A 27,473-nucleotide genomic window follows, 5' to 3' on the forward strand; every position below is an offset into this window, starting at 1 on the left:
AGCACGTCCATTCATGCAGATTTTAGTGTGGCTTGTATTTCTTTTGCCTAAGCTGTCAACAGTATTCTTGGGGGGGGAGGGGGGGGTCAACATTATTCTTGGGGGGGAGGGGGGAGTAAACTAGTATTTGGGTAAAGGAATGATAAAGTTTGTTGAATCCCTGAAGTAAGTTGTAGGTGCACTGAAATATAGATAAAAACCGTCTTGGAAGTTGGAATTGCTTTCGACATCGCACTAATCCAGTTGTCTTGGGGTTCCAAAAGGAGGGGGATTTGCACTATCTCTTCTAAATTAATAGATAGACGTATCAAAATAATTAGGGTTAGCTGTGTGAAGAAAACGGTTGATTGCATAAAAGAATTGTACCTGTAGCTGCTACAAGGGCCTTCAAGGGTTAACGAAAGCTGAAGGTAACTTCATCAAATACTTGTGTGGCATTTGTATGAATTGATTTTCTATAATATTTCAGGTTTGCAAATTATTTGCTTTTTGTCCTGCGTACCCAGTAATAATGGATAGGGGGTGATAGAAGATTAGATTGGATAGGATTAACCTATGAATATGGGAAGAAATTTATATGATTTTCCTCAATAATAAAGACGTAGCAACCGGTGGGCACAGGGGGGCACATGCCCCTTTGCAGCCTTCTGAGTTGCCCTTTTTAGTCAACTGCACAACCAAAATTTGCCCTTTGAATGCTTAGGTGCTATAAGAACCTAGCAAAGAGAGTAGGGGGCGACCTCTTGTGGACATGAAATAAGATTTTTCCATGCGATACAGCATTAGTATTCTAAGTGATGTGCTAAAAGATCATTCTTTTTTGTGTTTTATAGACTTCGAGAAGTGGCGTTAGTTCCTGAGAAGGGGTTACTTTACAAACGTTTGTGATGAAAGTTTCTATATCTGTACCCTGGATGCCAGAGTCTCTATTATTTAGTCGCAGAATTATGACTCAAAGCTAGGTAAAGAAATATTTTTTGAGCGAGGATTCTTTGCCACCGCAGCAGTATACAATACTTTATCGTCGGTGTCACGGGGCTCTGGTACCAAGGCCTGCACCCTACTCTAACATCAAGGGCGAAAGTAGATTTGTTGAACGCTGAAAGAAAATTGTTAGGGAGTGGGTGCAAACCCCCAAGATTTGCCAAACAAAGGGGTATTTCTAAGGTGTGACTGAAAGTAATATTAAAACGTGGCCAAACTGCTTCCAGTATAGGTCTGAGTCATTTGAGAATACATAGACAGTTTTTATATTGCAATGCAGTGCACAGTGTAGACGGAGTTGTTTTTCGCTATGTATATTCAAAGTTAAAACATCGGAGCAATTGAAAATAAACTTTGAATCTATATATTTTTGGTATTTACCCATATTCTTGGCACAAACCCCCTTCCACATTTATTGGCTAAGCCCCTGCCCAGCTTCACTGCTTTACGACTGAAGGTGATTGTTGAACACAGAATCAGCATGTCACGCCCTTTGAAGCATTTTTCAATATAATTTGCCCTTTGCAGCATTTATCTATCTAATTTGCCTCTGCCTTTTTCCGGCATTTTAAAGCTATCGATTGTATAACAATGTACTTGGCTTTTCTTCTCAAACTGCTGTTAATGATACTGAACATGTAATTTAAGCACTTAGAAAACAGCAAACTGCGTTTTGTTTGATTGATTACCAGATGGGTGGCACTAATGGAGGTTGGGGTGACACAAAGCCGCATCTTGGTGCATACGTCGAAAGAGAAAACGCTGGAAAGAATTAAATTTATGACCATACGCCGTACTGCATGACGTGATTGGAACGTTAATATGTTTAAATGCATCAAGAATTGGCATATAACTGCATTTGGAATCTATTTGGAAGTTATAGAGTAGTTTTTGGGGATTTTACTCGAAAATAAAAGGATTTTTGCCAAAGATATAGGAGACTTTGGTGGACCCTCGGAATAGTATATGATGTAGAGAACTTGAATAGAAATAAATGAAGAGCAGCCTTCTTTGGTATTTAATGGATTCGCATTTAAGAAAGGGAATTGTTGTTAAGATTACTTATTGCGATGTTAATTGTACAGTTGCTGCCATAGAGTTCATAACTCATAGGTGTGACGACACAAAAAACTATTTTTAGAATTTTTAAAATTTGACCACATGGTATTATAGTCTGGCCTGATTTTTCTGACTTTGTTAATCTGGCCTGATTTTTCTAATTTTAATCTGGCCATGTCTATGCAAATTGTAACACCTTTAACTGATTTTGCATATTTAGAAGCAATTCACGATGCTCTTTCAGGTTAAGGGATTGAAAACTCAAAATTTCTAAAAAGATTCTCGTGACGTCATCACTTAACAACTCTACGGCCATTAATCTCCCGCGTTGAAACAACAGATTTCTTCGAACCAAGAGCACTTCCCATTGGTGAAATTCTTTTTTCTGCACACAAAAGAGCCATGGTCAAGCAAGCGTATTAATTGAGCGACCTAATTGGCATTACATTTGCATGGCTTTGAATTACGAGAAAAGTACAAAAGGCGTCAGGAAACTGTTGTTCAGGATAATGAGTCCGTCTAACTTGTGTTATAAGCTGCAATGCATTGTTTTGAATGGTCGTGCCGTGTAAGTCTCGAGGTTCCTTGTTGCCATGATAAATATTATTTGCAAATCTTCCTAAATACTTTCAAAGGAAACACAGATTGAGCTAAGAAGCTACGGAGAGCCCTCACAGCAGTTTTTTCGTTCTAGTGAACTGACGAATCTTGTCAACAAGTATTAAACACAATAAGTGGATATATTACGACTGACAAATAGTTCTTATTTCCAGCTGGTTGTTCTGATTGATTACCGCATGTACAGAGAGCACGAGAATATTGTAAGAGAATACCAAATTTGTTTGCCGAAATAAGTGTCTGTTTCCAGCCTAAAAAAGAAACGATATTGTCACCTGTACAAACAAAGCTAGTTGTTCTTACGCTAGATGGAGATCAGGCAGATGTAGCATTTCGCTTTTGCAACGATGACATTTCAGTCGTAGCGACCTGGCAAAAAGATGATCCTCTACGCTTCTATGTCCTCGACCGAACTGAGGGCGATACGTTTTTATTTAGAGTCGGTAGGTATTTTTATTTTGCATTTTGTTGATATATTTCTCTTCTTTTTTCCATAATTTGCAAACGGCTTATTATCCAAGACAATGGCCTACTTGTTTCCGCAATCTTGAATGTCAACATCATCCTGAAGGATATCAAATTGATCGAAACTATCCCGAGTTCAAAAAATGCCCAAAATCGGTAAATGCTATAAACTTATAAAGTTGGATGGAAATGTAAGCAAAATTTCTGCAAGTTTGCAAAATAAAATGTATATTAAAGCGGCAACAGAAAACAACAATACAGAAAATTGATGAAAGCTTGTCGTGTAGCTGTAGTGGTCTTCTGACCAACGGATCTCTCTACAATTTGCGATAGAAAAATGCAGCCACAATAAAAAGCGTCTCGTAGATTATGAACGACGTCGGCATGTGGTCCAGAAAAATAGAAACATACCCAGGAAAAGGGCACAACGAGAATCGTTATTTCAAAAAATTGAGGGTTACAGCACGGGTATGAAGGGTCATTATGTCTCGGACAAGGATACAGTGTTCCAAAATTTGTAAAGAAAATATTGATGCAAAAATGGTTTTTCCTTGAAGCTGTTGAGCACATGCGTTTCCCTGTTGTCCCCCGATTCTTACGTCACTGGGCACAATGCCTTTCATAACGAGTCCGCCTGAATTGCCTTGAATTAAACAATTTTCCCCAAATTAAAATAGGTTTAATTTGTGATTACTGTTTAAAAATGCATGAAATATCGAAACGACAGGCAATTCGCACTCTGTGAATGGGAAAGATCTTCCCCACAACACCTTTTTTCAGTCGCACTTTTGGTATTTTTTTAAGTGTATGAAATGTCACAAAACTTTTGTATGGGCCATCAGCTTTTCGCCAAGCGATCAACTTGGTGCTGAAAAGAAGTATAATAGAAATCCGAGGATCTTACAGCTTTATTTAAAAAAACTTTTCATCGGAGATGAATGCCAAAAAATGTTTCGTTTATACGACATTTGGTATACAATATACCGGCATCTTTCTGGTATTGTAATTTTTGTTGGCTTCCTTTGGTCTTTATTGTCATATCGCCTGGTAGTTTCCATTAATACAATTTTTCAAGAGAATGAATCTTTTTGATTTGGATTTAAACCAACCCAAAGGAAACAAAAAGGGTCAAAAAAGACAAACAAGACAACGACATCTAAGAAGGTTCGAAGGAAGAGGTCGACATTGATAAATCGTAGTACCATGAGTGTCCTAAAGTCCCCGTTCTTTCTTTAGTACGCCTCGTCCTAATCCGTATGCAATTATCGGCAGGGTGGACAGCTATTCCAACTCAACTTGCTGTTAGTTAGATTTTACTTGACTACAACCCATTCTTGGTATTCCGTCTCAGACGAGGGGTAATTTATTCACAAAAATCTTGTGCAACTTCGGAAAAAATCATTTGCAACTTAGTCAAAAATTTTTTTGCTTTCGAGAAAAGTCCCAAAAAATCCTAAAAATCCTATTGGTGTAGAAAATCGCGTACGCATTTTGGGTGAACAGTCCTCGGTCTCAGAGATTTCTCATTAGTACTACAGTCCATTTTTGGATTGGTACCAAAGCTTGATGTGTTTTCTTGTCTATCGTTGAAATCCAGATCTGTCATTAGCACTTTTCTTGTCATAGCATGAAGCCTTTCTGTAACAAATCCTCACCACTCTCGGGAAAATTACAAAATTGAGTCTTTGACAAAGTGCGTTGCGTCCAAGCATTTCTTTAATCAAAATTGAATTCTTCGGACTTTACCTGGCTCTTTCCAAGGGGCAACTCACTCTTGCAAATATCATACGAGATTTTCCCAGGATTTCTGTGGGTTTTTCAGCTTAAACAATATGATTTTCACGAAAGGCGTACGAGATTTTTGTAGAGTGATTTGCCCCTCGGCCCCTTCTGTCTGAATTTTTGGCCGATATGATGTCTAGAAACTATATGTTTTTATCTTCACTCATAATCACACCCACCCACCCCTTCTGCTCCTGCCACTAACAGTGACTTCACTTTCAAAATTATGTAATTTATGAACCAAACTACGTATGACGTCAAAGGAGGAATTAAGATATATTCTTTAAATTTTTGTAGTGTCTGTTTTGTCTACATCTAAACAGCAGTTTGAAAAAATAGCAAGTTGCAATGCAAAGACTATTAAGGAGTACAGATTTATGCAATTCTTGTGACCAATGGACAATGGTTTTAATTTTCGCATCCAATGCAAATCGGTCTTGTTGTAAAAAGAAATCGGATTAAAAAAGGTTTTAATAACTTTTTTATTAGTTTACACGCTACAAGATCACCCATCAAATGTTGTCTTGAAAGCTTCCATGCTTGCGTCCTAAACATCAGTTACGTCATTCCATGCCTTGATCAGTTATGTTTTTCGATTCTAACTAATTAAAGCCAGGTCAACCAAAGCTTACTGCTTGATCCATTTGGTCTCCAAGGGATGTGTCCATTGCAGTTTCAAATTAAAAGCCTTGTCTTTGCTCATCAACAATCCCAAGAAGACTTTTGTCTCTACGTCAATCTTTTCATGGGGCTATGGTGTCTCTAATTTCATGAATCGAAAGCTTATTGTCGTATAAATCACGTCGCCGTCTTGTTCTTATTACAGAGTAACCTTGTAAATTAAAATTACTTTATTCAGATCACTATTTCTTTTAAAGGATTACTTATACTTACTGGCAAAACGAATCACAGTATGTCTGGGGTAACGTCATGTTCCGAATGCAATTCATTTGCTCGATTTCGTAGCAATAAAATTTCGCCATATACGAAGATGTTTTTTCTAGACAGTAGTGTAATGTTGTAATTTATGACGATGCATACATAAGCATACTTCAAAGGAAACAATTAGCTATGGTCCCTTGATTTAGGCCAAAATTTCAAAATTCCTCTTTTACATTGTAGTCAAACATCAGTTGCTGTTACTACGATCTAGACACAGGGAACAAAGAAGAGACAAAAGCTAGTCTTCTAAGAAAGAACCCATCTGGCATTGTTCCATTTCTAGAAGACTCGGACAACATCGTCTTGGGAACGTAAGTTTTCAATTGATTTGTATAATTGTGTGTTTCCATGATTTATGTTTATTATTTGCTATACATACGCAAATTATAACTGGTACGTTCAATAATTTACAGCTTCAAATGACTGAATAATAACAATAACCGAATTATCGCTGTCCGTGTAAATGTTGTGATATAACTAGAAAATTAACAAAGTCGTTGGAATATCATTGAAATAATTATCAGTAACGGTCTCAAAACATCTTCGTTTAGATGTATCATTCTTATTACGACTAAGTCAGACCAAAGAAAATTGTACAGATTTATTACCCGATCAAAAAATGATAAAGACCAGAATTGATCATGAGTCTTTTAAGAAAGTCGCAATCACTTGGTGCTTTGCATGTCAGTAACTAATTGAAACATAAATTTCCATTGCAGAGTCCCAATACTATTGTACCTGGCTGAGACTCATGCTAACTTTGCAATGTGTGGTAAAACTTTAGAAGATCGTGCTAAAGTCGAAAGTGTATTGATGTGGGCATCTGCATCACTTGCAAGGTAAGGTACTTCAATCATAGAAATGATTTTCTTGAAATGCCAACATTTTCAATAGAGATGTCTACGGAATAGAGAAGATGTTCATGACAAGGCGTTAGGTAGGGTCAGTCGGCTTTTAGGAGCAGAAATCTGTCACATAAACTGGCTCGGCCACTTAAGCACCCTAGGACTGTATCTACAAAACACTTAATCATGAACGAGGTTGATTCCCAAATACGAGGCAATAGCTACTTATCCAGAATCATCTGCTATCATCTCCACATTTGGAATGAAGCAACGCCAATTTTTCTAGCTATGAGGGCTTTAAGTGGAGGCTTAAAACATTTACCATCATGTGCTTGGTCTTCTGGACTATAATAATTGCCTTTATGATCCAGGCTGCGAATGATGCTCGCCAGTCTCTCTGGGTTTTTTGTGCCAGCTTAAACAGCTATAATATTTGCTTCAGTCTAAGGAACTTCTTTTAAAGTACTTTAGACAAAAACGTCATTAAAATGATAGTTTGAGCTTGTGTAACAAACAATCGTGTGACTCAACAGCAATAGCATAAACTGCGGTAGGAAGGTGCAGACCAGCCAGGAGGGTGGTCGGGCCATATTGCCCTAGGGTCTGAGCTGAGAGGGGCCCAAGAGTTAACGCAAAGTTCCTAGAAATAACAAAAACAATAATAACTATATACAGTTATGATAACGTCATCGCGGGATGTATCTTTCCTCTTGTCCCAGGCCCCAGGAAAGCTGTTTGTGCTCGGCCTTGAAAGGTGCCGAGCATAAATTCTGATGATGTATATGTTGGGCAATTTTTGATAGCCGAAATAGAGATCTGTCGAAAAAGCCCACATTATTTGCAGATCGTCTGTTACCCTCTACCCGGATAACGCACGACAAACAGAAAGGAAACTATAGACTGTCGTGTAGGACAGTTTTCACAATCATAGGTTATCGCTGTCTGGAAATTCAAAGATAAAATCCTCACTGTTCCTTAAAAGCTTGCATTTAGTGATCTGATAACTGTGCTTAAAACCTTAACCACAAATCATATTCAATCAGGACTTCGGTTAACAGATATTTCACTAGAAATAAAAAATCCTTTTGTGTTTCTGTGGCAACAGCCTGGATTAAAGATTCTGAATAAGGAAGAAAAGAAATCCAGTCGAATTATAGATTTCTTGTTTTGATGATGGAAACGTGCTCGATGTCAAAAAGTGATTATCGAGTTAATCTTCAAATGAAAGATTGCAATTATTTTTGCTTAGAAAATTTAAGATGAGGTTTTTTAAAAAATTAGTTGCTTGGCTGTTTGGCTGAGTTTAGCTTATCAAAGTTTCATATTAATTGGTAGGATTTCATCACGTTCACTAGCATCTTTTCTTGGCTTTTGGATTAAAATATTCGTGCATTGTTGCGTGAAATGAAAAGGAGCTTGTTGCGGTTATCAATACTTTGATGATTGTGACAAAGGAAAGATCGAACCCCCTTCGAGCCATTTCGTTTTAAACCAGAGGAGTTTTCACCATCAAGGGGTGTTTTGTCGGGGAATTTTGAAACTTGTCTACAAATAAGGGATGATTAACCCATTTGGAACCTGGACGCCCCCCTTGAGCAGAATAGCTAACGACAGCTCTGAAGTTGGACATTTTATTCGAATGTCTTTAAGAAGGATATTGCCCCAATGCATTGATAATTTTGCCATTGAATCCGCCACTGAGGGAAAGCATATCCTTCACGTTTTAGATCAGTCTTCTACGATTTTGCTGCGCCTAGACTTCACGAGAGCCACTCTATCGGCGAATTTGAAAGCATCCATCTAGTGACACATGGCAAAAGTGAAATAATAGAACATTTTGATGTGCTAGAAAAGCACTATCTCAACAACAACAACAACAACACAAAGTATCTGGTTAACAATGAACTGACGCTTGCTGACGTATACACCGCCATTACGATATCGTTTCTAGAGCCACTGTTATTCGATTTTTCACCATGGCCGGGGCTTTGCAAATGGTTCGAGGGCATCAAATCGGCGATTGCCCAAACATCACAAAAAAACATGCTAACAAGGCTGTTGTCTTTCAACAGAACTACTGTTGCCGTATAATAGTAGTGATAATGCGCTGGAAATGCAGATTATATGTAGACCAAGATAAATACAATTCAATGTAGATCATGCAGGAATTTAAATACATTTTCTGTTTAAAAGGATACAATACGTTTTGTCCTTGCCTGAGCTATATAGCCGATGCTAAAAAATTGACATTCAAACGTGCCTCGATACCCTGTGTTGATAATTGACCATTGGGCAGCCTGCATGACACCAAAATAACGCAGTTTTTTTTATAATGATCGAATCTATTTCAGGCACAAGAGGAAACGCTCCGGGATCTAAACTCTTATTTCAGGTCATTCACTTGAAAAACTTTCGTTTAGAGCCTGAATATACTCTTAAGTATTCAACAGGGGAACATTGTTTTCAAACAGAAACCAACTTACGAATAGGCAACTGCTGAAAAAAGAGGCTAAGCAATATTCTAATAATATTCTTTAAGACTGGGTGCTGAGCCTGAAGGTTCTTATGAATGGTATCTAGACTGTTATTTGAGTGTTTTTCTACCAGTTGATTTATGGCAAAAAAGTAAGCTTATAGGCATGGAAAAATGGCACTGTGTAAATGAAACGAAATTTTCTTTGCTTGTAAATAAATGAAATAACGTAATCTCTTTTGTATACCCGCTGTGGGTTTACTTAATTTTTTAACGTGCTTTTGGAAAGTAGGTTGAAATTTTCATGCGAATTACGAAGAACCTCGACGATTACGAAAGCTGCTTAGAAAGTTGATCCTGATTGGCTGAGACATCAAATGAAAACGGAATAAAACTATACTAAATTTTAAAAAATCAATGGACTCTCTCTCGTCAAAACCGGATTATCAGAAAGGAAGGACTAATCGATCGAAGAAAGACGGGATTCTTAGAGAATCAGGAATATTGGAAAGGGTGGGAATGCAAAACGGAGTAAAGAAAACCTACACATAACTACACAAATATGCTAATGGTGTATTTTTTCCAAAGATCTTACAATCATTTCAGACCTGATTTCAATTTTTGTTTATTATCATCAAATAAAAGCAGATTTCTGTTAAGAGAAAACAAATTAAGAATATGTTTATCAAAATTTATTTTTTTATAAAAGTTTGACTCATCCAAACAAATGTTTTACTTTTAAAAAATGGTATAGCAATCTGGTGTGCAATTTTTAATCATTTTTCTAAGCCTACTCTCTTACTTTTTCATCAAAAATGACATATTGAAAAAGTCGCCATTTTCTTATAACTACGACCTAAGAATTTAGTGCTAAGTTTTACTTTGTTTTTAGAGGACAGAGTATTTCAAAATAAGCTGTTTTTGAGAAAGAAAGTTTCGAAAATTTTGACGACTTTATTTTTTCATCAAAATTGACCCTTTCAAAAAGTCGTCATTTTTTCAAAGATACCACTTTAATTTCAATCTTTAGTTTGATATTTTTTCGGCAATCAAATGGATCCAATTAAAACTGCTTTACAACAAAAGATTTTCGAAAATTTTGACGATTTTTGTAAGCCTATAGCCTTACTTTTTCATCAAAATTGACCCTTTCAAAAAGTCGTCATTTCTTCAATGATACCACTTCAATTTGAATCGAAAAATTTTTTTTGGTGATAAAGTGTTTAAAAATGAAGCTGTTTTACAAGAAAAAATTTTTGAAAATTTTGACGATTTTTCTAAGCCTTACTTTTTCATCAAAATTGACCCTTTCAAAAAGTCGTAATTTCTTCAATGATACCACTTCAATTTGAATCGATAGTTTTTTTCATTATTTTTTTGTGATAAAATTTTTGAAAATCGAGCTGCTTTACAACAGAAAATTTTTGAAAATTTTTACGATTTTTCTAAGCCTATAGCCTTACTTTTTCATCAAAACTTACCCTTTCGAAAAGTCGTTGTCTTTTCAAGGATACCACTTTGAATTCAATCCTGAGTTTAATTTTTTTTCGGCGATCAAATGGATTCAATTAAAGCTATTTTTGATAGAAAAAGTTCCCGAAAATTTTGATGATTTCTCTAAGCCTATAGCCTTACTTTTTCATCAAAATTGACCCTTTCAAAAAGTCGTCATTTTTTTAATGAAACCACTTCAATTTGAATCGATAGTTTTTTTCATTATTTTTTTGTGATAAAATGTTTGAAAATCAAGCTGCTTTACAACATAAAATTTTCGAAAATTTTCACGATTTTTCTAAGCCTATAGCCTTACTTTTTCATCAAAACTTACCCTTTCGAAAGTCGTTATCTTTTCAAGGATACCACTTTGAATTCAATCCTGAGTTTGATTTTTTTCGGCGATCAAATGGATTCAATTAAAGCTATTTTTGATAGAAAAAGTTCCCGAAAATTTTGATGATTTCTCTAAGCCTATAGCCTTACTTTTTCATTAAAATTGACCCTTTCAAAAAGTCGTCATTTCTTCAATGATACCACTTCAATTTGAATCGATATTTTTTTTCATTATTTTTTTGTGATAAAATGTTTGAAAATCAAGCTGCTTTACAAAAGAAAATTTTCGAAAATTTTCACGACTTTTCTAAGCCTATAGCCTTACTTTTTCATCAAAATTGACCCTTTCAAAAAGTCGTCATTTCTTCAATGATACCACTTCAATTTGAATCGATAGTTTTTTTCATTATTTTTTTGTGATAAAATGTTTGAAAATCAAGCTGCTTTACAACAGAAAATTTTCGAAAATTTTCACGATTTTTCTAAGCCTATAGCCTTACTTTTTCATCAAAACTTACCCTTTCGAAAAGTCGTTATCTTTTCAAGGATACCACTTTGAATTCAATCCTGAGTTTGATTTTTTTCGGCGATCAAAAGGATTCAATTAAAGCTATTTTTGATAGAAAAAGTTCCCGAAAATTTTGATGATTTTTCTAAGCCTATAGCCTTACTTTTTCATCAAAATTGACCCTTTGAAAAAGTCGTCATTTCTTCAATGATACCACTTTAATTTGAATCGATAATTTTTTTATTATTTTTTGGTGATAAAATGTTTTAAAATCAAGCTGTTTCACAACAGAAAATTTCTGAAAATTTTTACGATTTTTTTAAGCCTATAGCCTTACTTTTTCATCAAAACTTACCCTTTCAAAAAGTCGTTATCTTTTTAAGGATACCACTTTTTATTCAATCCTGAGTTTGATTTTTTTCGGCGATCAAATGGATTCAATCAAAGCTATTTTTGATAGAAAAATTTCCCGAAAATTTTCACGATTTTTCTAAGCCTATAGCCTTACTTTTTCATCAAAATTGATCCTTTCAAAAAGTCGTCATTTCTTCAATGATACCATTTCAATTTGAATCAATAGTTTTTTTCATTATTTTTTGTGATAAAATGTTTGAAAATCAAGCCGCTTTACAACAGAAAAATTCGAAAATTTTCACGACTTTCCTAAGCCTATAGCCTTACTTTTTCATCAAAATTGACCCCTTCTAAAAGGCATTTTTTTCAATAATACCACTTCAAATTGAATCAATAGTTTTTTTATTATTTTTTTGTGAAAATATGTTTGAAAATCACGCTGTTTTGCAACAGAAAATTTTCGAAAATTTTCACGATTTTTCTAAGCCTATAGCCTTACTTTTTCATCAAAACTTACTCTTTCGAAAAGTCGTTATCTTTTCAAGGATACCACTTTGAATTCAATCCTGAGTTTAATTTTTTTTCGGCGATCAAATGGATTCAATTAAAGCTATTTTTGATAGAAAAAGTTTCCGAAAATTTTGATGATTTCTCTAAGCCTATATAGCCTTACTTTTTCATCAAAACTTACCCTTTCGAAAAGTCGTTATCTTTTCAAGGATACCTCTTTGAATTCAATCCTGAGTTTGGTTTTTTTTGGCAATCAAATAGATTCAATTAAAGCTATTTTTGATAGAAAAAGTTCCCGAAAATTTTGATGATTTCTTTAAGCCTATAGCCTTACTTTTTCATTAAAATTGACCCTTTCAAAAAGTCGTCATTTCTTCAATGATACCACTTCAATTTGAATCGATATTTTTTTTCATTATTTTTTTGTGATAAAATGTTTGAAAATCAAACTGTTTTACAACAGAAAATTTTCGAAAATTTTCACGACTTTCCTAAGCCTATAGCTTTACTTTTTCATCAAAATTGACCCTTTCAAAAAGTCGTCATTTCTTCAATGATACCACTTCAATTTGAAGCGATAGTTTTTTTCATTATTTTTTTGTGATAAAATGTTTGAAAATCAAGCTGCTTTACAACAGAAAATTTTCGAAAATTTTCACGATTTTTCTAAGCCTATAGCCTTACTTTTTCATCAAAACTTACCTTTTCGAAAAGTCGTTATCTTTTCAAGGATACCACTTTGAATTCAATCCTAAGTTTGATTTTTTTCGGCGATCAAATGGATTCAATTAAAGCTATTTTTGATAGAAAAAGTTCCCGAAAATTTTCACGATTTTTCTAAGCCTATAGCCTTACTTTTTCATCAAAATTGACCCTTTCAAAAAGTCGTAATTTCTTCAATGATACCACTTCAATTTGAATCGATAGTTTTTTTCATTATTTTTTGTGATAAAATGTTTGAAAATCAAGCTGCTTTACAACAGAAAATTTTCGAAAATTTTCACGATTTTTCTAAGCCTATAGCCTTACTTTTTCATCAAAATTGACCCCTTCTAAAAGGCATTTTTTTCAATAATACCACTTCAAATTGAATCAATAGTTTTTTTATTATTTTTTTGTGAAAATATGTTTGAAAATCACGCTGTTTTGCAACAGAAAATTTTCGAAAACTTTCACGATTTTTCTAAGCCTATAGCCTTACTTTTTCATCAAAACTTACTCTTTCGAAAAGTCGTTATCTTTTCAAGGATACCACTTTGAATTCAATCCTGAGTTTAATTTTTTTTCGGCGATCAAATGGATTCAATTAAAGCTATTTTTGATAGAAAAAGTTCCCGAAAATTTTGATGATTTCTCTAAGTCTATAGCCTTACTTTTTCATCAAAACTTACCCTTTCGAAAAGTCGTTATCTTTTCAAGGATACCTCTTTGAATTCAATCCTGAGTTTGATTTTTTTTGGCAATCAAATAGATTCAATTAAAGCTATTTTTGATAGAAAAAATTCCCGAAAATTTTGTTGATTTCTTTAAGCCTATAGCCTTACTTTTTCATCAAAATTGACCCTTTCAAAAAGTCGTCATTTTTTCAATGATACCACTTCAATTTGAAGCGATAGTTTTTTTCATTATTTTTTTGTGATAAAATGTTTGAAAATCAAGCTGCTTTACAACAGAAAATTTTCGAAAATTTTCACGATTTTTCTAAGCCTATAGCCTTACTTTTTCATCAAAACTTACCTTTTCGAAAAGTCGTTATCTTTTCAAGGATACCACTTTGAATTCAATCCTGAGTTTGATTTTTTTCGGCGATCAAATGGATTCAATTAAAGCTATTTTTGATAGAAAAAGTTCCCGAAAATTTTGATGATTTCTCTAAGCCTATAGCCTTACTTTTTCATCAAAATTGACCCTTTCAAAAAGTCGTCATTTTTTTAATGAAACCACTTCAATTTGAATCGATAGTTTTTTTCATTATTTTTTTGTGATAAAATGTTTGAAAATCAAGCTGCTTTACAACATAAAATTTTCGAAAATTTTCACGATTTTTCTAAGCCTATAGCCTTACTTTTTCATCAAAACTTACCCTTTCGAAAAGTCGTTATCTTTTCAAGGATACCACTTTGAATTCAATCCTGAGTTTAATTTTTTTTCGGCGATCAAATGGATTCAATTAAAGCTATTTTTGATAGAAAAAGTTCCCGAAAATTTTGATGATTTTTCTAAGCCTATAGCCTTACTTTTTCATCAAAATTGACCCTTTCAAAAAGTCGTCATTTCTTCAATGATACCACTTCAATTTGAATCGATATTTTTTTTCATTATTTTTTTGTGATAAAATGTTTGAAAATCAAACTGCTTTACAACAGAAAATTTTCGAAAATTTTCACGACTTTCCTAAGCCTATAGCTTTACTTTTTCATCAAAATTGACCCTTTCAAAAAGTCGTCATTTTTTCAATGATACCACTTCAATTTGAAGCGATAGTTTTTTTCATTATTTTTTTGTGATAAAATGTTTGAAAATCAAGCTGCTTTACAACAGAAAATTCTCGAAAATTTTCACGATTTTTCTAAGCCTATAGCCTTACTTTTTCATCAAAAGTTACCCTTTCGAAAAGTCGTTATCTTTTCAAGGATACCACTTTGAATTCAATCCTGAGTTTAATTTTTTTTCGGCGATCAAATGGATTCAATTAAAGCTATTTTTGATAGAAAAAGTTCCCGAAAATTTTGATGATTTTTCTAAGCCTATAGCCTTACTTTTTCATCAAAATTGACCCTTTCAAAAAGTCGTCATTTCTTCAATGATACCACTTTAATTTGAATCGATAATTTTTTTATTATTTTTTGGTGATAAAATTTTTTAAAATCAAGCTGTTTCACAACAGAAATATTTTGAAAATTTTGAAGATTTTTCTAAGCCTTTAGCCTTACTTTTTCATGAGGAGTCGTCTTTTTTAAAATACTTATTTCATACCAGACCTGTTTTCTCTGTGTTGAAATAGATGGAAATGAAGATATTTTTATTGCCCAAAGCATTTTTTACTTCCTGGCGTTTCCAAAAAAGTGCTTTAGATGTTATTTTTCATTGTTTGATAGCGTGTTTAAACTTCTTAGTTTATGGCAAAAAAAGGACAGCCCATATGCTTTGAAAAATGACTGTTTTAGACCAAAACTTTACTTGCCTCTAGATCAAGGTTGTCCAGCCTTTCTTTAAGGAAATTCAATTTACGAATTTAGATTCCAATGTTAAAATTCTAACTACCCCAATACCTTCAATGCCTACCTCAATTGTTGATGTGGCAACTCTTCTGTTAGTCTGCCTCTGCGATCAGGCGCAGCAATTTATATTTTTCCTACGGATTTGCGGATCCAGTGATTCTTGCTGATGTCGGATTTCTACGATTATGTGGAGCGGAATTTGGATTCTCATTGAAAGATGTAACGGATACTGGATTAAAAAGAGAGCTGCAGATTTGTTAAATACCGTCAATGAGAGCAATCGAACGAGTTTTGAACGTAAAGAAAGTAGCGGGTTTGCAGATAATGATGTAAAAAGCGGATATACCCCTTACATCCACCTCGCTGTGCACAGAGCCATTATGTTGTGTTACAACAAAATCGACTATCCAAGATAGTTTGAAATTGCAGTCACCACCTTCGCCATCTGTCTCTTCCCAGCTGCTGCAAGTTCATTGTTTGGGATCAGAATAGAGGTTAGGATTCACTGCATTCAGTCTTTAAAAAATTACTGTTTAGACCAAATCTTTTTTTGACTCTAGATAATTGAAATAGACCCTTAGAAGAGGCACTCCTGGCACATGTTGATTGGCATTAGAGATAACGCATTTTCATTGTTTTTCAGCGTTTTTCAAGTTGTTGGTTTTTTGGCAAAAAACGTAAGCCCTTTGGTATGGAAAAATGTTTGTTGTTGACCAAAATATTTCTTACCTCTAGATAGTTGAAATAGACTCTTAGTTGAGGCACTCCTGGAACATGTTGATTGGCATTAGAGATAACGCATTTTCATTTTTTCAGCGTTTTTCAAGTTGTTGGTTTCTTAGCAAAAAACGTAAGCCCATAGGTTTGGAAAAATGTTTGTTGTTCACCAAAATATTATTTACCTCTAGATAGTTGAAATAGACTCTTAGTTGAGGCACTACTGGAACATGTTGATTGGCATTAGAGATAACGCATTTTCATTGTTTTTCAGCGTTTTTCAAGTTGTTGGTTTCTTAGCAAAAAACGTAAACCCATAGGTTTGGAAAAATGTTTGTTGTTCACCAAAATATTATTTACCTCTAGATAGTTGAAATAGACTCTTGGTTGAGGCACTACTGGAACATGTTGATTGGCATTAGAGATAACGCATTTTCATTGTTTTTCAGCGTTTTTCAAGTTGTTGGTTTTTTGGCAAAAAATGTAAGCCCATAGGTTTGGAAAAATGTTTGTTGTTCACCAAAATATTATTTACCTCTAGATAGTTGAAATAGACCCTTAGAAGAGGCACTCCTGGAACATGTTGATTGGCATTAGAGATAACGCATTTTCATTTTTTCAGCGTTTTTCAAGTTGTTGGTTTCTTAGCAAAAAACGTAAGCCCATAGGTTTGGAAAAATGTTTGTTGTTCACCAAAATATTATTTACCTCTAGATAGTTGAAATAGACTCTTAGTTGAGGCACTACTGGAACATGTTGATTGGCATTAGAGATAACGCATTTTCATTTTTTCAGCGTTTTTAAAGTTGTTGGTTTCTTTAAAAAATGACTGTTAAGACCAAGACTTTTTTTGCTTCTAGATAATTGAAATAGACCCTTAGAAGAGGCACTCCTGGCACATGTTGATTGGCGCATTTTCATTGTTTTTCAGCGTTTTTCAAGTTGTTGGTTGTTTTAAAAAAAGTAAGCCTATATTCTTTAAAAAATGACTGTTTTGACCAAATCTTTTTTTGCTTCTAGATAATTGAAATAGACTCTTAGTTGAGGCACTCCTGGAACATGTTGATTGGCATTAGAGATAACGCATTTTTATTCTTTCACAGCCTTTTTCAAGTTGTTGGTTTTTTAGCAAAAAACGTAAGCCCATAGGTTTGGAAAAATGTTTGTTGTTCACCAAAATTTTATTTACCTCTAGATAGTTGAAATAGACTCTTAGTTGAGGCACTACTGGAACATGTTGATTGGCATTAGAGATAACGCATTTTCATTGTTTTTCAGCGTTTTTCAAGTTGTTGGTTTCTTAGCAAAAAACGTAAGCCCATAGGTTTGGAAAAATGTTTGTTGTTCACCAAAATATTATTTACCTCTAGATAGTTGAAATAGACTCTTGGTTGAGGCACTACTGGAACATGTTGATTGGCATTAGAGATAACGCATTTTCATTGTTTTTCAGCGTTTTTCAAGTTGTTGGTTTTTTGGCAAAAAATGTAAGCCCATAGGTTTGGAAAAATGTTTGTTGTTCACCAAAATATTATTTACCTCTAGATAGTTGAAATAGACCCTTAGAAGAGACACTCCTGGAACATGTTGATTGGCATTAGAGATAACGCATTTTCATTTTTTCAGCGTTTTTCAAGTTGTTGGTTTTTTGGCAAAAAACGTAAGCCCTTTGGTATGGAAAAATGTTTGTTGTTCACCAAAATATTATTTACCTCTAGATAGTTGAAATAGACTCTTAGTTGAGGCACTACTGGAACATGTTGATTGGCATTAGAGATAACGCATTTTCATTGTTTTTCAGCGTTTTTCAAGTTGTTGGTTTCTTAGCAAAAAACGTAAGCCCATAGGTTTGGAAAAATGTTTGTTGTTCACCAAAATATTATTTACCTCTAGATAGTTGAAATAGACTCTTAGTTGAGGCACTACTGGAACATGTTGATTGGCATTAGAGATAACGCATTTTCATTGTTTTTCAGCGTTTTTCAAGTTGTTGGTTTCTTAGCAAAAAACGTAAACCCATAGGTTTGGAAAAATGTTTGTTGTTCACCAAAATATTATTTACCTCTAGATAGTTGAAATAGACTCTTGGTTGAGGCACTACTGGAACATGTTGATTGGCATTAGAGATAACGCATTTTCATTGTTTTTCAGCGTTTTTCAAGTTGTTGGTTTTTTGGCAAAAAATGTAAGCCCATAGGTTTGGAAAAATGTTTGTTGTTCACCAAAATATTATTTACCTCTAGATAGTTGAAATAGACCCTTAGAAGAGGCACTCCTGGAACATGTTGATTGGCATTAGAGATAACGCATTTTCATTTTTTCAGCGTTTTTCAAGTTGTTGGTTTCTTAGCAAAAAACGTAAGCCCATAGGTTTGGAAAAATGTTTGTTGTTCACCAAAATATTATTTACCTCTAGATAGTTGAAATAGACTCTTAGTTGAGGCACTACTGGAACATGTTGATTGGCATTAGAGATAACGCATTTTCATTTTTTCAGCGTTTTTAAAGTTGTTGGTTTCTTTAAAAAATGACTGTTAAGACCAAGACTTTTTTTGCTTCTAGATAATTGAAATAGACCCTTAGAAGAGGCACTCCTGGCACATGTTGATTGGCGCATTTTCATTGTTTTTCAGCGTTTTTCAAGTTGTTGGTTGTTTTAAAAAAAGTAAGCCTATATTCTTTAAAAAATGACTGTTTTGACCAAATCTTTTTTTGCTTCTAGATAATTGAAATAGACTCTTAGTTGAGGCACTCCTGGAACATGTTGATTGGCATTAGAGATAACGCATTTTTATTCTTTCACAGCCTTTTTCAAGTTGTTGGTTTTTTAGCAAAAAACGTAAGCCCATAGGTTTGGAAAAATGTTTGTTGTTCACCAAAATTTTATTTACCTCTAGATAGTTGAAATAGACTCTTAGTTGAGGCACTACTGGAACATGTTGATTGGCATTAGAGATAACGCATTTTCATTGTTTTTCAGCGTTTTTCAAGTTGTTGGTTTCTTAGCAAAAAACGTAAGCCCATAGGTTTGGAAAAATGTTTGTTGTTCACCAAAATATTATTTACCTCTAGATAGTTGAAATAGACTCTTGGTTGAGGCACTACTGGAACATGTTGATTGGCATTAGAGATAACGCATTTTCATTGTTTTTCAGCGTTTTTCAAGTTGTTGGTTTTTTGGCAAAAAATGTAAGCCCATAGGTTTGGAAAAATGTTTGTTGTTCACCAAAATATTATTTACCTCTAGATAGTTGAAATAGACCCTTAGAAGAGACACTCCTGGAACATGTTGATTGGCATTAGAGATAACGCATTTTTATTCTTTCACAGCCTTTTTCAAGTTGTTGGTTTTTTAGCAAAAAACGTAAGCCCATAGGTTTGGAAAAATGTTTGTTGTTCACCAAAATTTTATTTACCTCTAGATAGTTGAAATAGACTCTTAGTTGAGGCACTCCTGGAACATGTTGATTGGCATTAGAGATAACGCATTTTCATTGTTTTTCAGCGTTTTCCAAGTTGTTGGTTTTTTGGCAAAAAACGTAAGCCCATAGGTTTGGAAAAATGTTTGTTGTTCACCAAAATATTATTTACCTCTTGATAGTTGAAATAGACTCTTAGTTGAGGCACTACTGGAACATGTTGATTGGCATTAGAGATAACGCATTTTCATTTTTTCAGCGCTTTTCAAGTTGTTGGTTTCTTAGCAAAAAACGTAAGCCCATAGGTTTGGAAAAATGTTTGTTGTTCACCAAAATATTATTTACCTCTAGATAGTTGAAATAGACTCTTAGTTGAGGCACTACTGGAACATGTTGATTGGCATTAGAGATAACGCATTTTCATTTTTTCAGCGTTTTTCAAGTTGTTGGTTTCTTTAAAAAATGACTGTTAAGACCAAGACTTTTTTTGCTTCTAGATAATTGAAATAGACCCTTAGAAGAGGCACTCCTGGCACATGTTGATTGGCGCATTTTCATTGTTTTTCAGCGTTTTTCAAGTTGTTGGTTGTTTTAAAAAAAGTAAGCCTATATTCTTTAAAAAATGACTGTTTTGACCAAATCTTTTTTTGCTTCTAGATAATTGAAATAGACTCTTAGTTGAGGCACTCCTGGAACATGTTGATTGGCATTAGAGATAACGCATTTTTATTCTTTCACAGCCTTTTTCGAGTTGTTGGTTTTTTGGCAAAGAACGTAAGGCCATAGGTTTTGAAAAATGGCTGTATTTGACCAAATCTACTTGTCTGCAAATAGATAAACACCCCTATTCCCCTCTTAAAAAAAGCAACATTAAAGAGCTGAACACAACTACTTCTGACACCATCAGTTCATGGATAAAAGGTTAAGAACAATATTAGAAGTAATGCGTTTGAGTTGAGAAAAGTGCTTTTAAATGTCAACATTATTTACATTCATTAGTAATTAACGATGAAGTACTGACTAAATACACGCCAACGGAAGTCTCTTTATTCAATTCATGCTACAATATTTATGTAATCTTAAATAGCTGACATATATTGCCCCTGAATTAAAAGGAAACCCTCTGAGAATGTCATGCTAGTCAGGGCTGCCAATCAAACAATTATGCAAATGAAAATTGCCTGACTCAAAATTGCCTACTAATAGAACAAGGGGGCAATTTCCAGTCAGGGTCTATATCCAATCTTTTTTAGCGTATCAAACTGCCCCTTATTGTAAAATTTCATGCTATTGTAGCAAAGTAATACGGAGATACGATAAAACCGTCTCTAAAGGTCTGGGGCAAAGTACCCCAGTCTTAAAATAGCCGAAGGGGGCAATTTTCAGTAAGGGGTTCATATCCCATCTTTTTCAGTGTAACACATTGCCCTTTATTGCAAAATTTCATGCTAGTATCACAATTTGCACAATTTGACCTAAATACTGAAAGGTATTTATTCATTGACAGTCTACTGTAATCATTCTCTGTTGCTTAATGTTAAACTCCAGTTCGGTCCATTGGATTTGAAACAGTTAAGTATTTATTCAACTTTTTATCATTAAATTTTAAACGTTACAAGTAAAAAGTAATAACGGATTTAAAAAAATTATATAATGATCATATCAGCTTATAATAGTTTAAATATGATTCTGCAGTAATATAACCATACCAATGCTTTTAAAATCTTATTATCTTATTACATATATACAGCAGGGTGCAATTTCCAATAGAAATATAAACAAAAAGTTTCCTTCCCACTTAAAAGTTAATAAATACCACTCCTAAATTAAAGTTAAAATAAATAGAATTTAAAGAACTTATTTTCTTAAGAACTTTTAACATATTCAATGCTTAGAGATATTTTCTCAGTATTATGTATAAATTTCACAAAAAGGTTATCCAACAGCTCGGATTTTTTTGCAAAATGGTATTTTGGGGGAAAGTTTAGCCTTTAGCCAGGAAAGCTTTTCAATACTTTGGACCATCCCTAGGAAAATGAACTTTCTGAAACATACTTGATGCCTTTGACATTGAAATAATCAGTATCGTTAACGTGGATACAAATAATTAACAACAAAAGACCCCAAAACTTTGAACAAATTCACAGGTTTGCAGTGGCTATAAAGCAACACATACCTTGCTACTTTTCTTTGGCCCTGACGCAGGGCTGGCTTCTGGATTGTGCAGTTTTTCTTTTTCTCTTGCTTCAGGGTCGTATTCCTAGAAGCGGAACAAGCTCATCAATAATAAGATTCTTAGACTCAGACGCTTCAGACTTCATTGTTTCAAATAAGCAGTGTATTGTGGTTTGCAATAAATTTTTGAAAAAATGATTTGGATAGCGAGTAGAGATCTACAGGCAAGTTTGGTTGCAACGTCCTATTACCTATAGATCTAATCTACTCAAAAGAGGGGAATTTCTGAGAAAATTATTTTGCTTGGAGCAAGCATATCAAGGGTAAAAGTTTAATAAGTTAGGGGTTTCTGTTGGAAAAAATACGAAAATTATGACGGTTTAAGATCCTGAGGTGAGATATAAAAATCACAATCTTGGGCAGGGTTTCTCTAGCTATTCCAAACAGTGGCGGCCTGGCCTTTTTCGCCTGGAGGGGCCAGCAGCAAAATGACGCCCTTCATAACTAACATTATTGGCAGTCTGGTAATGCTCTTATATTTTTTAACCTGGTATGTCAAGGATAGACTGACCTCCACGTGAGCACAGGGCCCCAAATATAACAATTTTTCATGAGGGTGTCAGGACAAGTTGGATCGATTTACATACGAAACTGACTGGCTCTTCGAAGCCAATCCAAGCAGATAAACTAAATAAAAATATGTCAAGAACATGTTTGGGTAAATTCCAAGGGTTACCCCTATGATGTGGTAGAATGAGGGTTTTGTTCTCTTTGTAACTATTGTGTTCATTTGGCACCTTCTTGGGGGGGGGGGGGATCCAAAGCGCCAGATAAAATGTATTCCTTTGTTTCGCTAAACTTGTCCTTTGGGGCAACTAAACAAGCTCAAAACACACATATAACACAACTAACAGTCAGGGGGCAAATTAGGGGGTGTCGGGGTAACAAATAATGGAAAGAGTCAGTCCTAAGGCTAGGAAATGCGATGTCTAAAATATCTTTGAATTCACTATGACACAGTTGAAAGGTGCTAGAAATGATTATAAGATTATGTCATTTGATACAAAATGAAGTAAATATTTCATCAAACTTTAAAGAAATATTATTAAACAAAACGCAACCGTTAAGAAAATTAGGCCCGACCCAACTTTCTTGTCAAAATCAATGTACGGCCCTTGAAAAGAAACCTGAAGTCCCTACTAGAAACATCAGCGACGCCGGAACGACCAAGGGGCTAGGGGGCAGGCTCGAGTAAAAGGGCATTCGAAAGATAATTCTCAACTTCCACTAATTCCCTTGTATTTGGCATTTCATTTCGATCCTCTGTAGGTATCTTGAACATTGGCATAAGAAATTTTTAACAAGTTTTGAGAAATGTCGTCATGAATTAGGCACTACAACCAGAATTTAATATAAATCTACCTGATTATTAGAAATAGCCGGCTTCAAGGGCACTTTAATGAAAAAGGCACTCTGGCCCCCCTTGCCCTTTTTATCAAAAGGCAACAGGGGCAGTTGACCCCCTGCGCCCCCTTCCCCGGCGTCCCTGAGAAACATAAAGTCAATGTTTTGAGTTAAAAGTAATCAGTTTAATTTTACCCTTTTTGAAGAAACATAATAAGAGCTAGTTTTGTTATGTTTTAGCTTTGAATGCACTTTTTAGGGCTATTTCTTCTTATCTTGTGCACCTAAAACTGTACGCTCGTGGAAGTGACTTGAGACAGCGGACGGACTAATCTAGGTTGAAGCAATTAAACAACCGAATTGTCTATTAATTAGGTCTCTGAAGGCCAGCAGAGCCAAAGAAACTCATTGAAATTCAAAATTTTCCCTAGAAGGGGATGGGGCATGAGTCACAGACTGTCTTCGGAATATGTCTGTGTGCCCCATGAGTGCTGTGCCCTCCACACAAAAGAATTTAACAGTAAGTTTCCTGACACCTCTACAAAATTGATTAATTTTTGAGCCCACGCGAACAGTACAAATGTTTTGTCTGGATAATACTGAATCATGAAAGTTAAATTTGGACAAGGGAAAGCAGGTAAATTATATGTGATAAATGTGAGAGCTCAAATGTGAAGTACAAATGTGAGGACTTACAACAAAAGATAGTGTGATAAATGGCATGTCTGGGCCAAATGTGCATCGATACCATTCAGAATCTGACGAGGCATCTGCAGAGTTAAATGCGTCTGCCATGTTTGAATATATCTTCTCGATTCTAAAAAACAAAATAGCATACAGCGGTTATGTTTAATAGAACACAAGACCAGTCATAAAGCTTTTTTAACAATTTGCTTGTTACAAAAACTGTCTAACTATGACTCTCTTATGCTCACGATCAACATTGTAAAACTTAAAAAATATTCTCCAATACCATGAACAGATCGAAAAGGTCCTTGATCAAAACCTCTATTTTGTAAGGAGTTTTTTAAATATATGATTTTCTAAACTAGCTTTTGAGACATGCAGTGTAACAGTCATATACAGTTGAAGTTGAGTCCCACTTAGTTGGACGTTCAAGGGGTGTAAGGAAATGGTCTGACTGCTGAGCAAATGTCTGACTGATCTTGGGTATGTCTTTTGACTTGAATAAGGTAGGAAAATCTATTGGGAATTGAAAATCAGTCCGACTTAGTGAGAGTCTGAGTTATCCAAGGTATGACTTAACAGGATTTGACTGTGAAAGAAAATGTGGACTGTCTGATCTTCTAGAATTGCTAATTATCAACCTTAAAAAAAGGTGATGGACTAGATAGCTATGATAGAAAATCCCAAATGTTTTTTGCATGTCTTAAACCCTACAATCAAGATCACAAGTCCATTATAAAACTAAAAATAGAATAATTTTTAGAATATTTAGAATGCTTTTTAGAATAATTTAGGAGAGCAATGTGTAGCTCCCCTTTGGCATTTGAGGAGGGCATGGAGGGGAGCAAGAGCTATGGCTCTCCTCAAATAGCTCGGCCTGATATACACCAAGAATTACCTACATGTCAACTGAATTCACAACTCTAAAATACATAGTAAATCCCTGATGATGACTGATGTATTTCACAACTAAATGCACCATCCCCTATATGGAGGGGCTGTTGAATCACAGTGATGTCTTGAAAAAATTATTATCTTCATAGTACTTTCAGACCACACATTATATTACAAAATTTGAAAAATATGCAACTTTCAACAGCATTTGGGCTGAGTACTTCTGCTTGGGTCATTCATGGTATTGAAAAAAATAAGCCAAACTTTTTAGGGACCTAATAAAATAAGAATGAACTGAATAAAATATCTCTAAGATGGGAGGCATGCACCACAGTGTCAGGTTTAAAGCCTACTTTGTTCCTGACAAGAAAAACATTAATGCCCTTTTCCTGGCCCAGTTGATCTTATTAGCACTTTAAATTTGAAAAATGCAAAAGGATATTATTACTTTTAGAAAAAAATTAAGAATTTACTAACCTTGATTGAAAGTTGGATACATCAACACACTCTTTGTAATCTTTAACTTTTCCAATCACAAACTCCTTCCTTTTACTTTCCAAAGTTTCAAATTTGTCATATTCATAAACCATATCCTCTCTATATTTTTGGTTATAATTTCCAATATCTCTCAAAGCCTCTTTATAAGTTTCCAAAACATTTTCTCTATCCTGCACAGCTTTTTTTACTTTATTTTCTATCTTCATAACTTGATCTTGTGTTGAGCTTTCCTTGTTTGCTTTAATTTCTTCCTGTTGTGCCTTCAAGGTGTCCAGAGTTTGGCAAGCTAAATGGTAGCTGTTTTTCCCTTTTATTACTGAAAATGTTTAAAAAATAGAAATAACAACAAAATTCCTTTAGTTTGAACTGAATGTCTGAGAAAAAAAATTGGTACCTCAATATTTTAGATATAGCATGAACAAACTAAATGATCTAGCATTGCCTTTCAAAAATTTTCCTTGTCACAATTTTTGCAATTAAGAAAATTTCAAAAAAGAATCAATTTTCAAAACAGGATGCAGATGCAAGTCTCTGCTCTTATCCATCAAAGAACTTGTATTTGAAGCTTCAATTTCAAGCTGCAGCTAAATTTTTAAGTCAATTTCGTTGAAGTCCCAACAGGCCAATGAGCCAACAAATAAGATGATATTAGAAAAATAAACCTTTGCTCTGAATTTTTTGTAAATAAATAAATGTCAATTTAATTCTAAGCAGCTCACCATCTTCATACTTCTTAGCCCAAGGTTTTTGAGCTTTGATAAACCCTTCATCCACTTTCTTAGTTTCCTTGAGACCAATGATTCCTTTGTGATAGCTTTCAGCTTTCCATACTTGAATTTGTTGAGAAACTTCAAATACTTTCCCTTGAATAGCCAAATGAATATCTGCCATTTCCTCACTTTCTTGCAAACCATTCACAACAGACTGCAAAACAGATCCATACTCAAGCCCCTTTGAAAATGACTGCAACCATTTCTTCTTCCAAGCTAGTATTGGGAATAAATTACGCATCAATTTAATAAAGAAAACTCAAAAGAGCGTTGGTACTTAAGAAAACTTGAGTCTAATACATCTCAGATGGTTTCATGAGGCTAAGTTTTATCAAAGAACAATTATATTACCTTTGACACTGTTTAAACTGCATTACTTTGAGTTATTGCTGAATTAATAGTGCTTTATCGCTTGCAGTTAGGTAAACATGCCAAGAAGTTGCTTTAGGAAGGTATGCTTGACACTATTAGCCTGCACCCCAGTGTTTTTTTAGGCGTAGAAGGTGGAAAGGTAAAAAACCAATGTCTGAATAAAAGTATAAAATCCAAAATGAAAAAAAGGAGAAAAAAGGAGATAAGGAGTAGTCACTACCACCTGGTTACAGCCTCAAACTCAGATGGGGAGGGGGGGTGGTTGTGTGTGCCCCTTGTATGCTTTGAGCTGTTAGATTGAAAGTGGGCAGAAAATGATAAAAAAGCCAGAAACCCACTTCGAGGCTTTAACCAGAAACCCAGAAGGACACTTTGGGGCTTTAATTCAGTATGTCCGTTTTCTGTGGGCACCCCTCGCAATCTTGCATCAAGGGTCAAGGTTGCAAAAAATATATAGATAATAAGAATGAAAATTCAATAATCAGTGGATGCCGTACCTTAGATGTAGCGGGTCTGTAGTAAAATATTTATGTATTGCTAAAGTTAAAGGCGCATGATGCTTCGAGAAGCGACTCTGTGGACCAATTTAGAGTGGACCAAACAGTCTTTGAGGTTACGCCTTCTAGAAAGAGCTAGAATTGGTCTGGTGCTATTCCATACTTGTTTTCAATAAGCATCGGCTGAAATCAAGTCCCAATGTTTAGTGAGGATGGAACCTATGTTCATAGTTTTGATGTCGAATGGTTGCCCTGAGGGGTGGTTTCATTGTTGGTGGTGTTTCCTGGGAAGAGGGGCTTGTTTTGGGTGACATATGTCAGTTTACTAAATTCGGTGGTGATATCCTGAGATTCATAGCCTCTTATGATTAGATTTTTTTGAAGTGTTTTGAGGTGTTTGTGGAGTTCATTATTGTCTGTAATCAAACGTCTGAAGCAAAATGCTTGGC

At 34.6% G+C, this 27,473-nt stretch overlaps 2 protein-coding genes across 2 annotated transcripts in view; one reads left to right on the plus strand and one right to left on the minus strand.

Annotated features, from left to right (window-relative positions):
• The first annotated feature begins 128 nt into the window (after positions 1 to 128).
• Positions 129 to 21,987, plus strand: LOC135685439 (uncharacterized). Its single transcript, XM_065201380.2, has 4 exons — positions 129 to 3,104; positions 6,031 to 6,161; positions 6,570 to 6,689; positions 8,423 to 21,987. Exons 1-4 carry the CDS (start codon positions 3,042 to 3,044, stop codon positions 8,784 to 8,786), a joined length of 678 nt encoding a protein of 225 aa, XP_065057452.2. The 5' UTR covers positions 129 to 3,041; the 3' UTR covers positions 8,787 to 21,987.
• The window catches only part of LOC135685705 (protein kinase C and casein kinase substrate in neurons protein 1), a 9,486-nt gene continuing 2,707 nt past the window's right edge, over positions 20,695 to 27,473 (minus strand). The window contains exons 2-5 of the mRNA XM_065201717.2: positions 26,105 to 26,371; positions 25,365 to 25,701; positions 24,003 to 24,123; positions 20,695 to 21,987 (exon numbers count right to left, since the gene is read on the minus strand). Of these exons, the coding sequence (XP_065057789.2) occupies positions 21,886 to 21,987; positions 24,003 to 24,123; positions 25,365 to 25,701; positions 26,105 to 26,371 (827 nt within the window). The 3' untranslated portion in view covers positions 20,695 to 21,885. The remainder of the gene's footprint in view (positions 21,988 to 24,002; positions 24,124 to 25,364; positions 25,702 to 26,104; positions 26,372 to 27,473) is intronic.

The sequence above is a fragment of the Rhopilema esculentum genome, chromosome 15 (genome assembly GCF_057945365.1).
Source record: "Rhopilema esculentum isolate cy_ngs chromosome 15, ASM5794536v1, whole genome shotgun sequence".
Lineage (NCBI taxonomy): Eukaryota > Metazoa > Cnidaria > Scyphozoa > Rhizostomeae > Rhizostomatidae > Rhopilema > Rhopilema esculentum.

What these genes read in the sequence shown, in the direction of transcription:
- LOC135685439 (XM_065201380.2), top strand. Translation starts at nt 3,042, where the DNA reads ATGATCCTCTACGCTTCTATGTCCTCGACCGAACTGAGGGCGATACGT. An exon ending in TACGTTTTTATTTAGAGTCG is followed by an intron (nt 3,105 to 6,030) that starts GTAGGTATTTTT and finishes TTTACATTGTAG; the next exon opens with TCAAACATCAGTTGCTGTTA. An exon ending in GCATCTGCATCACTTGCAAG is followed by an intron (nt 6,690 to 8,422) that starts GTAAGGTACTTC and finishes TTCACGTTTTAG; the next exon opens with ATCAGTCTTCTACGATTTTG.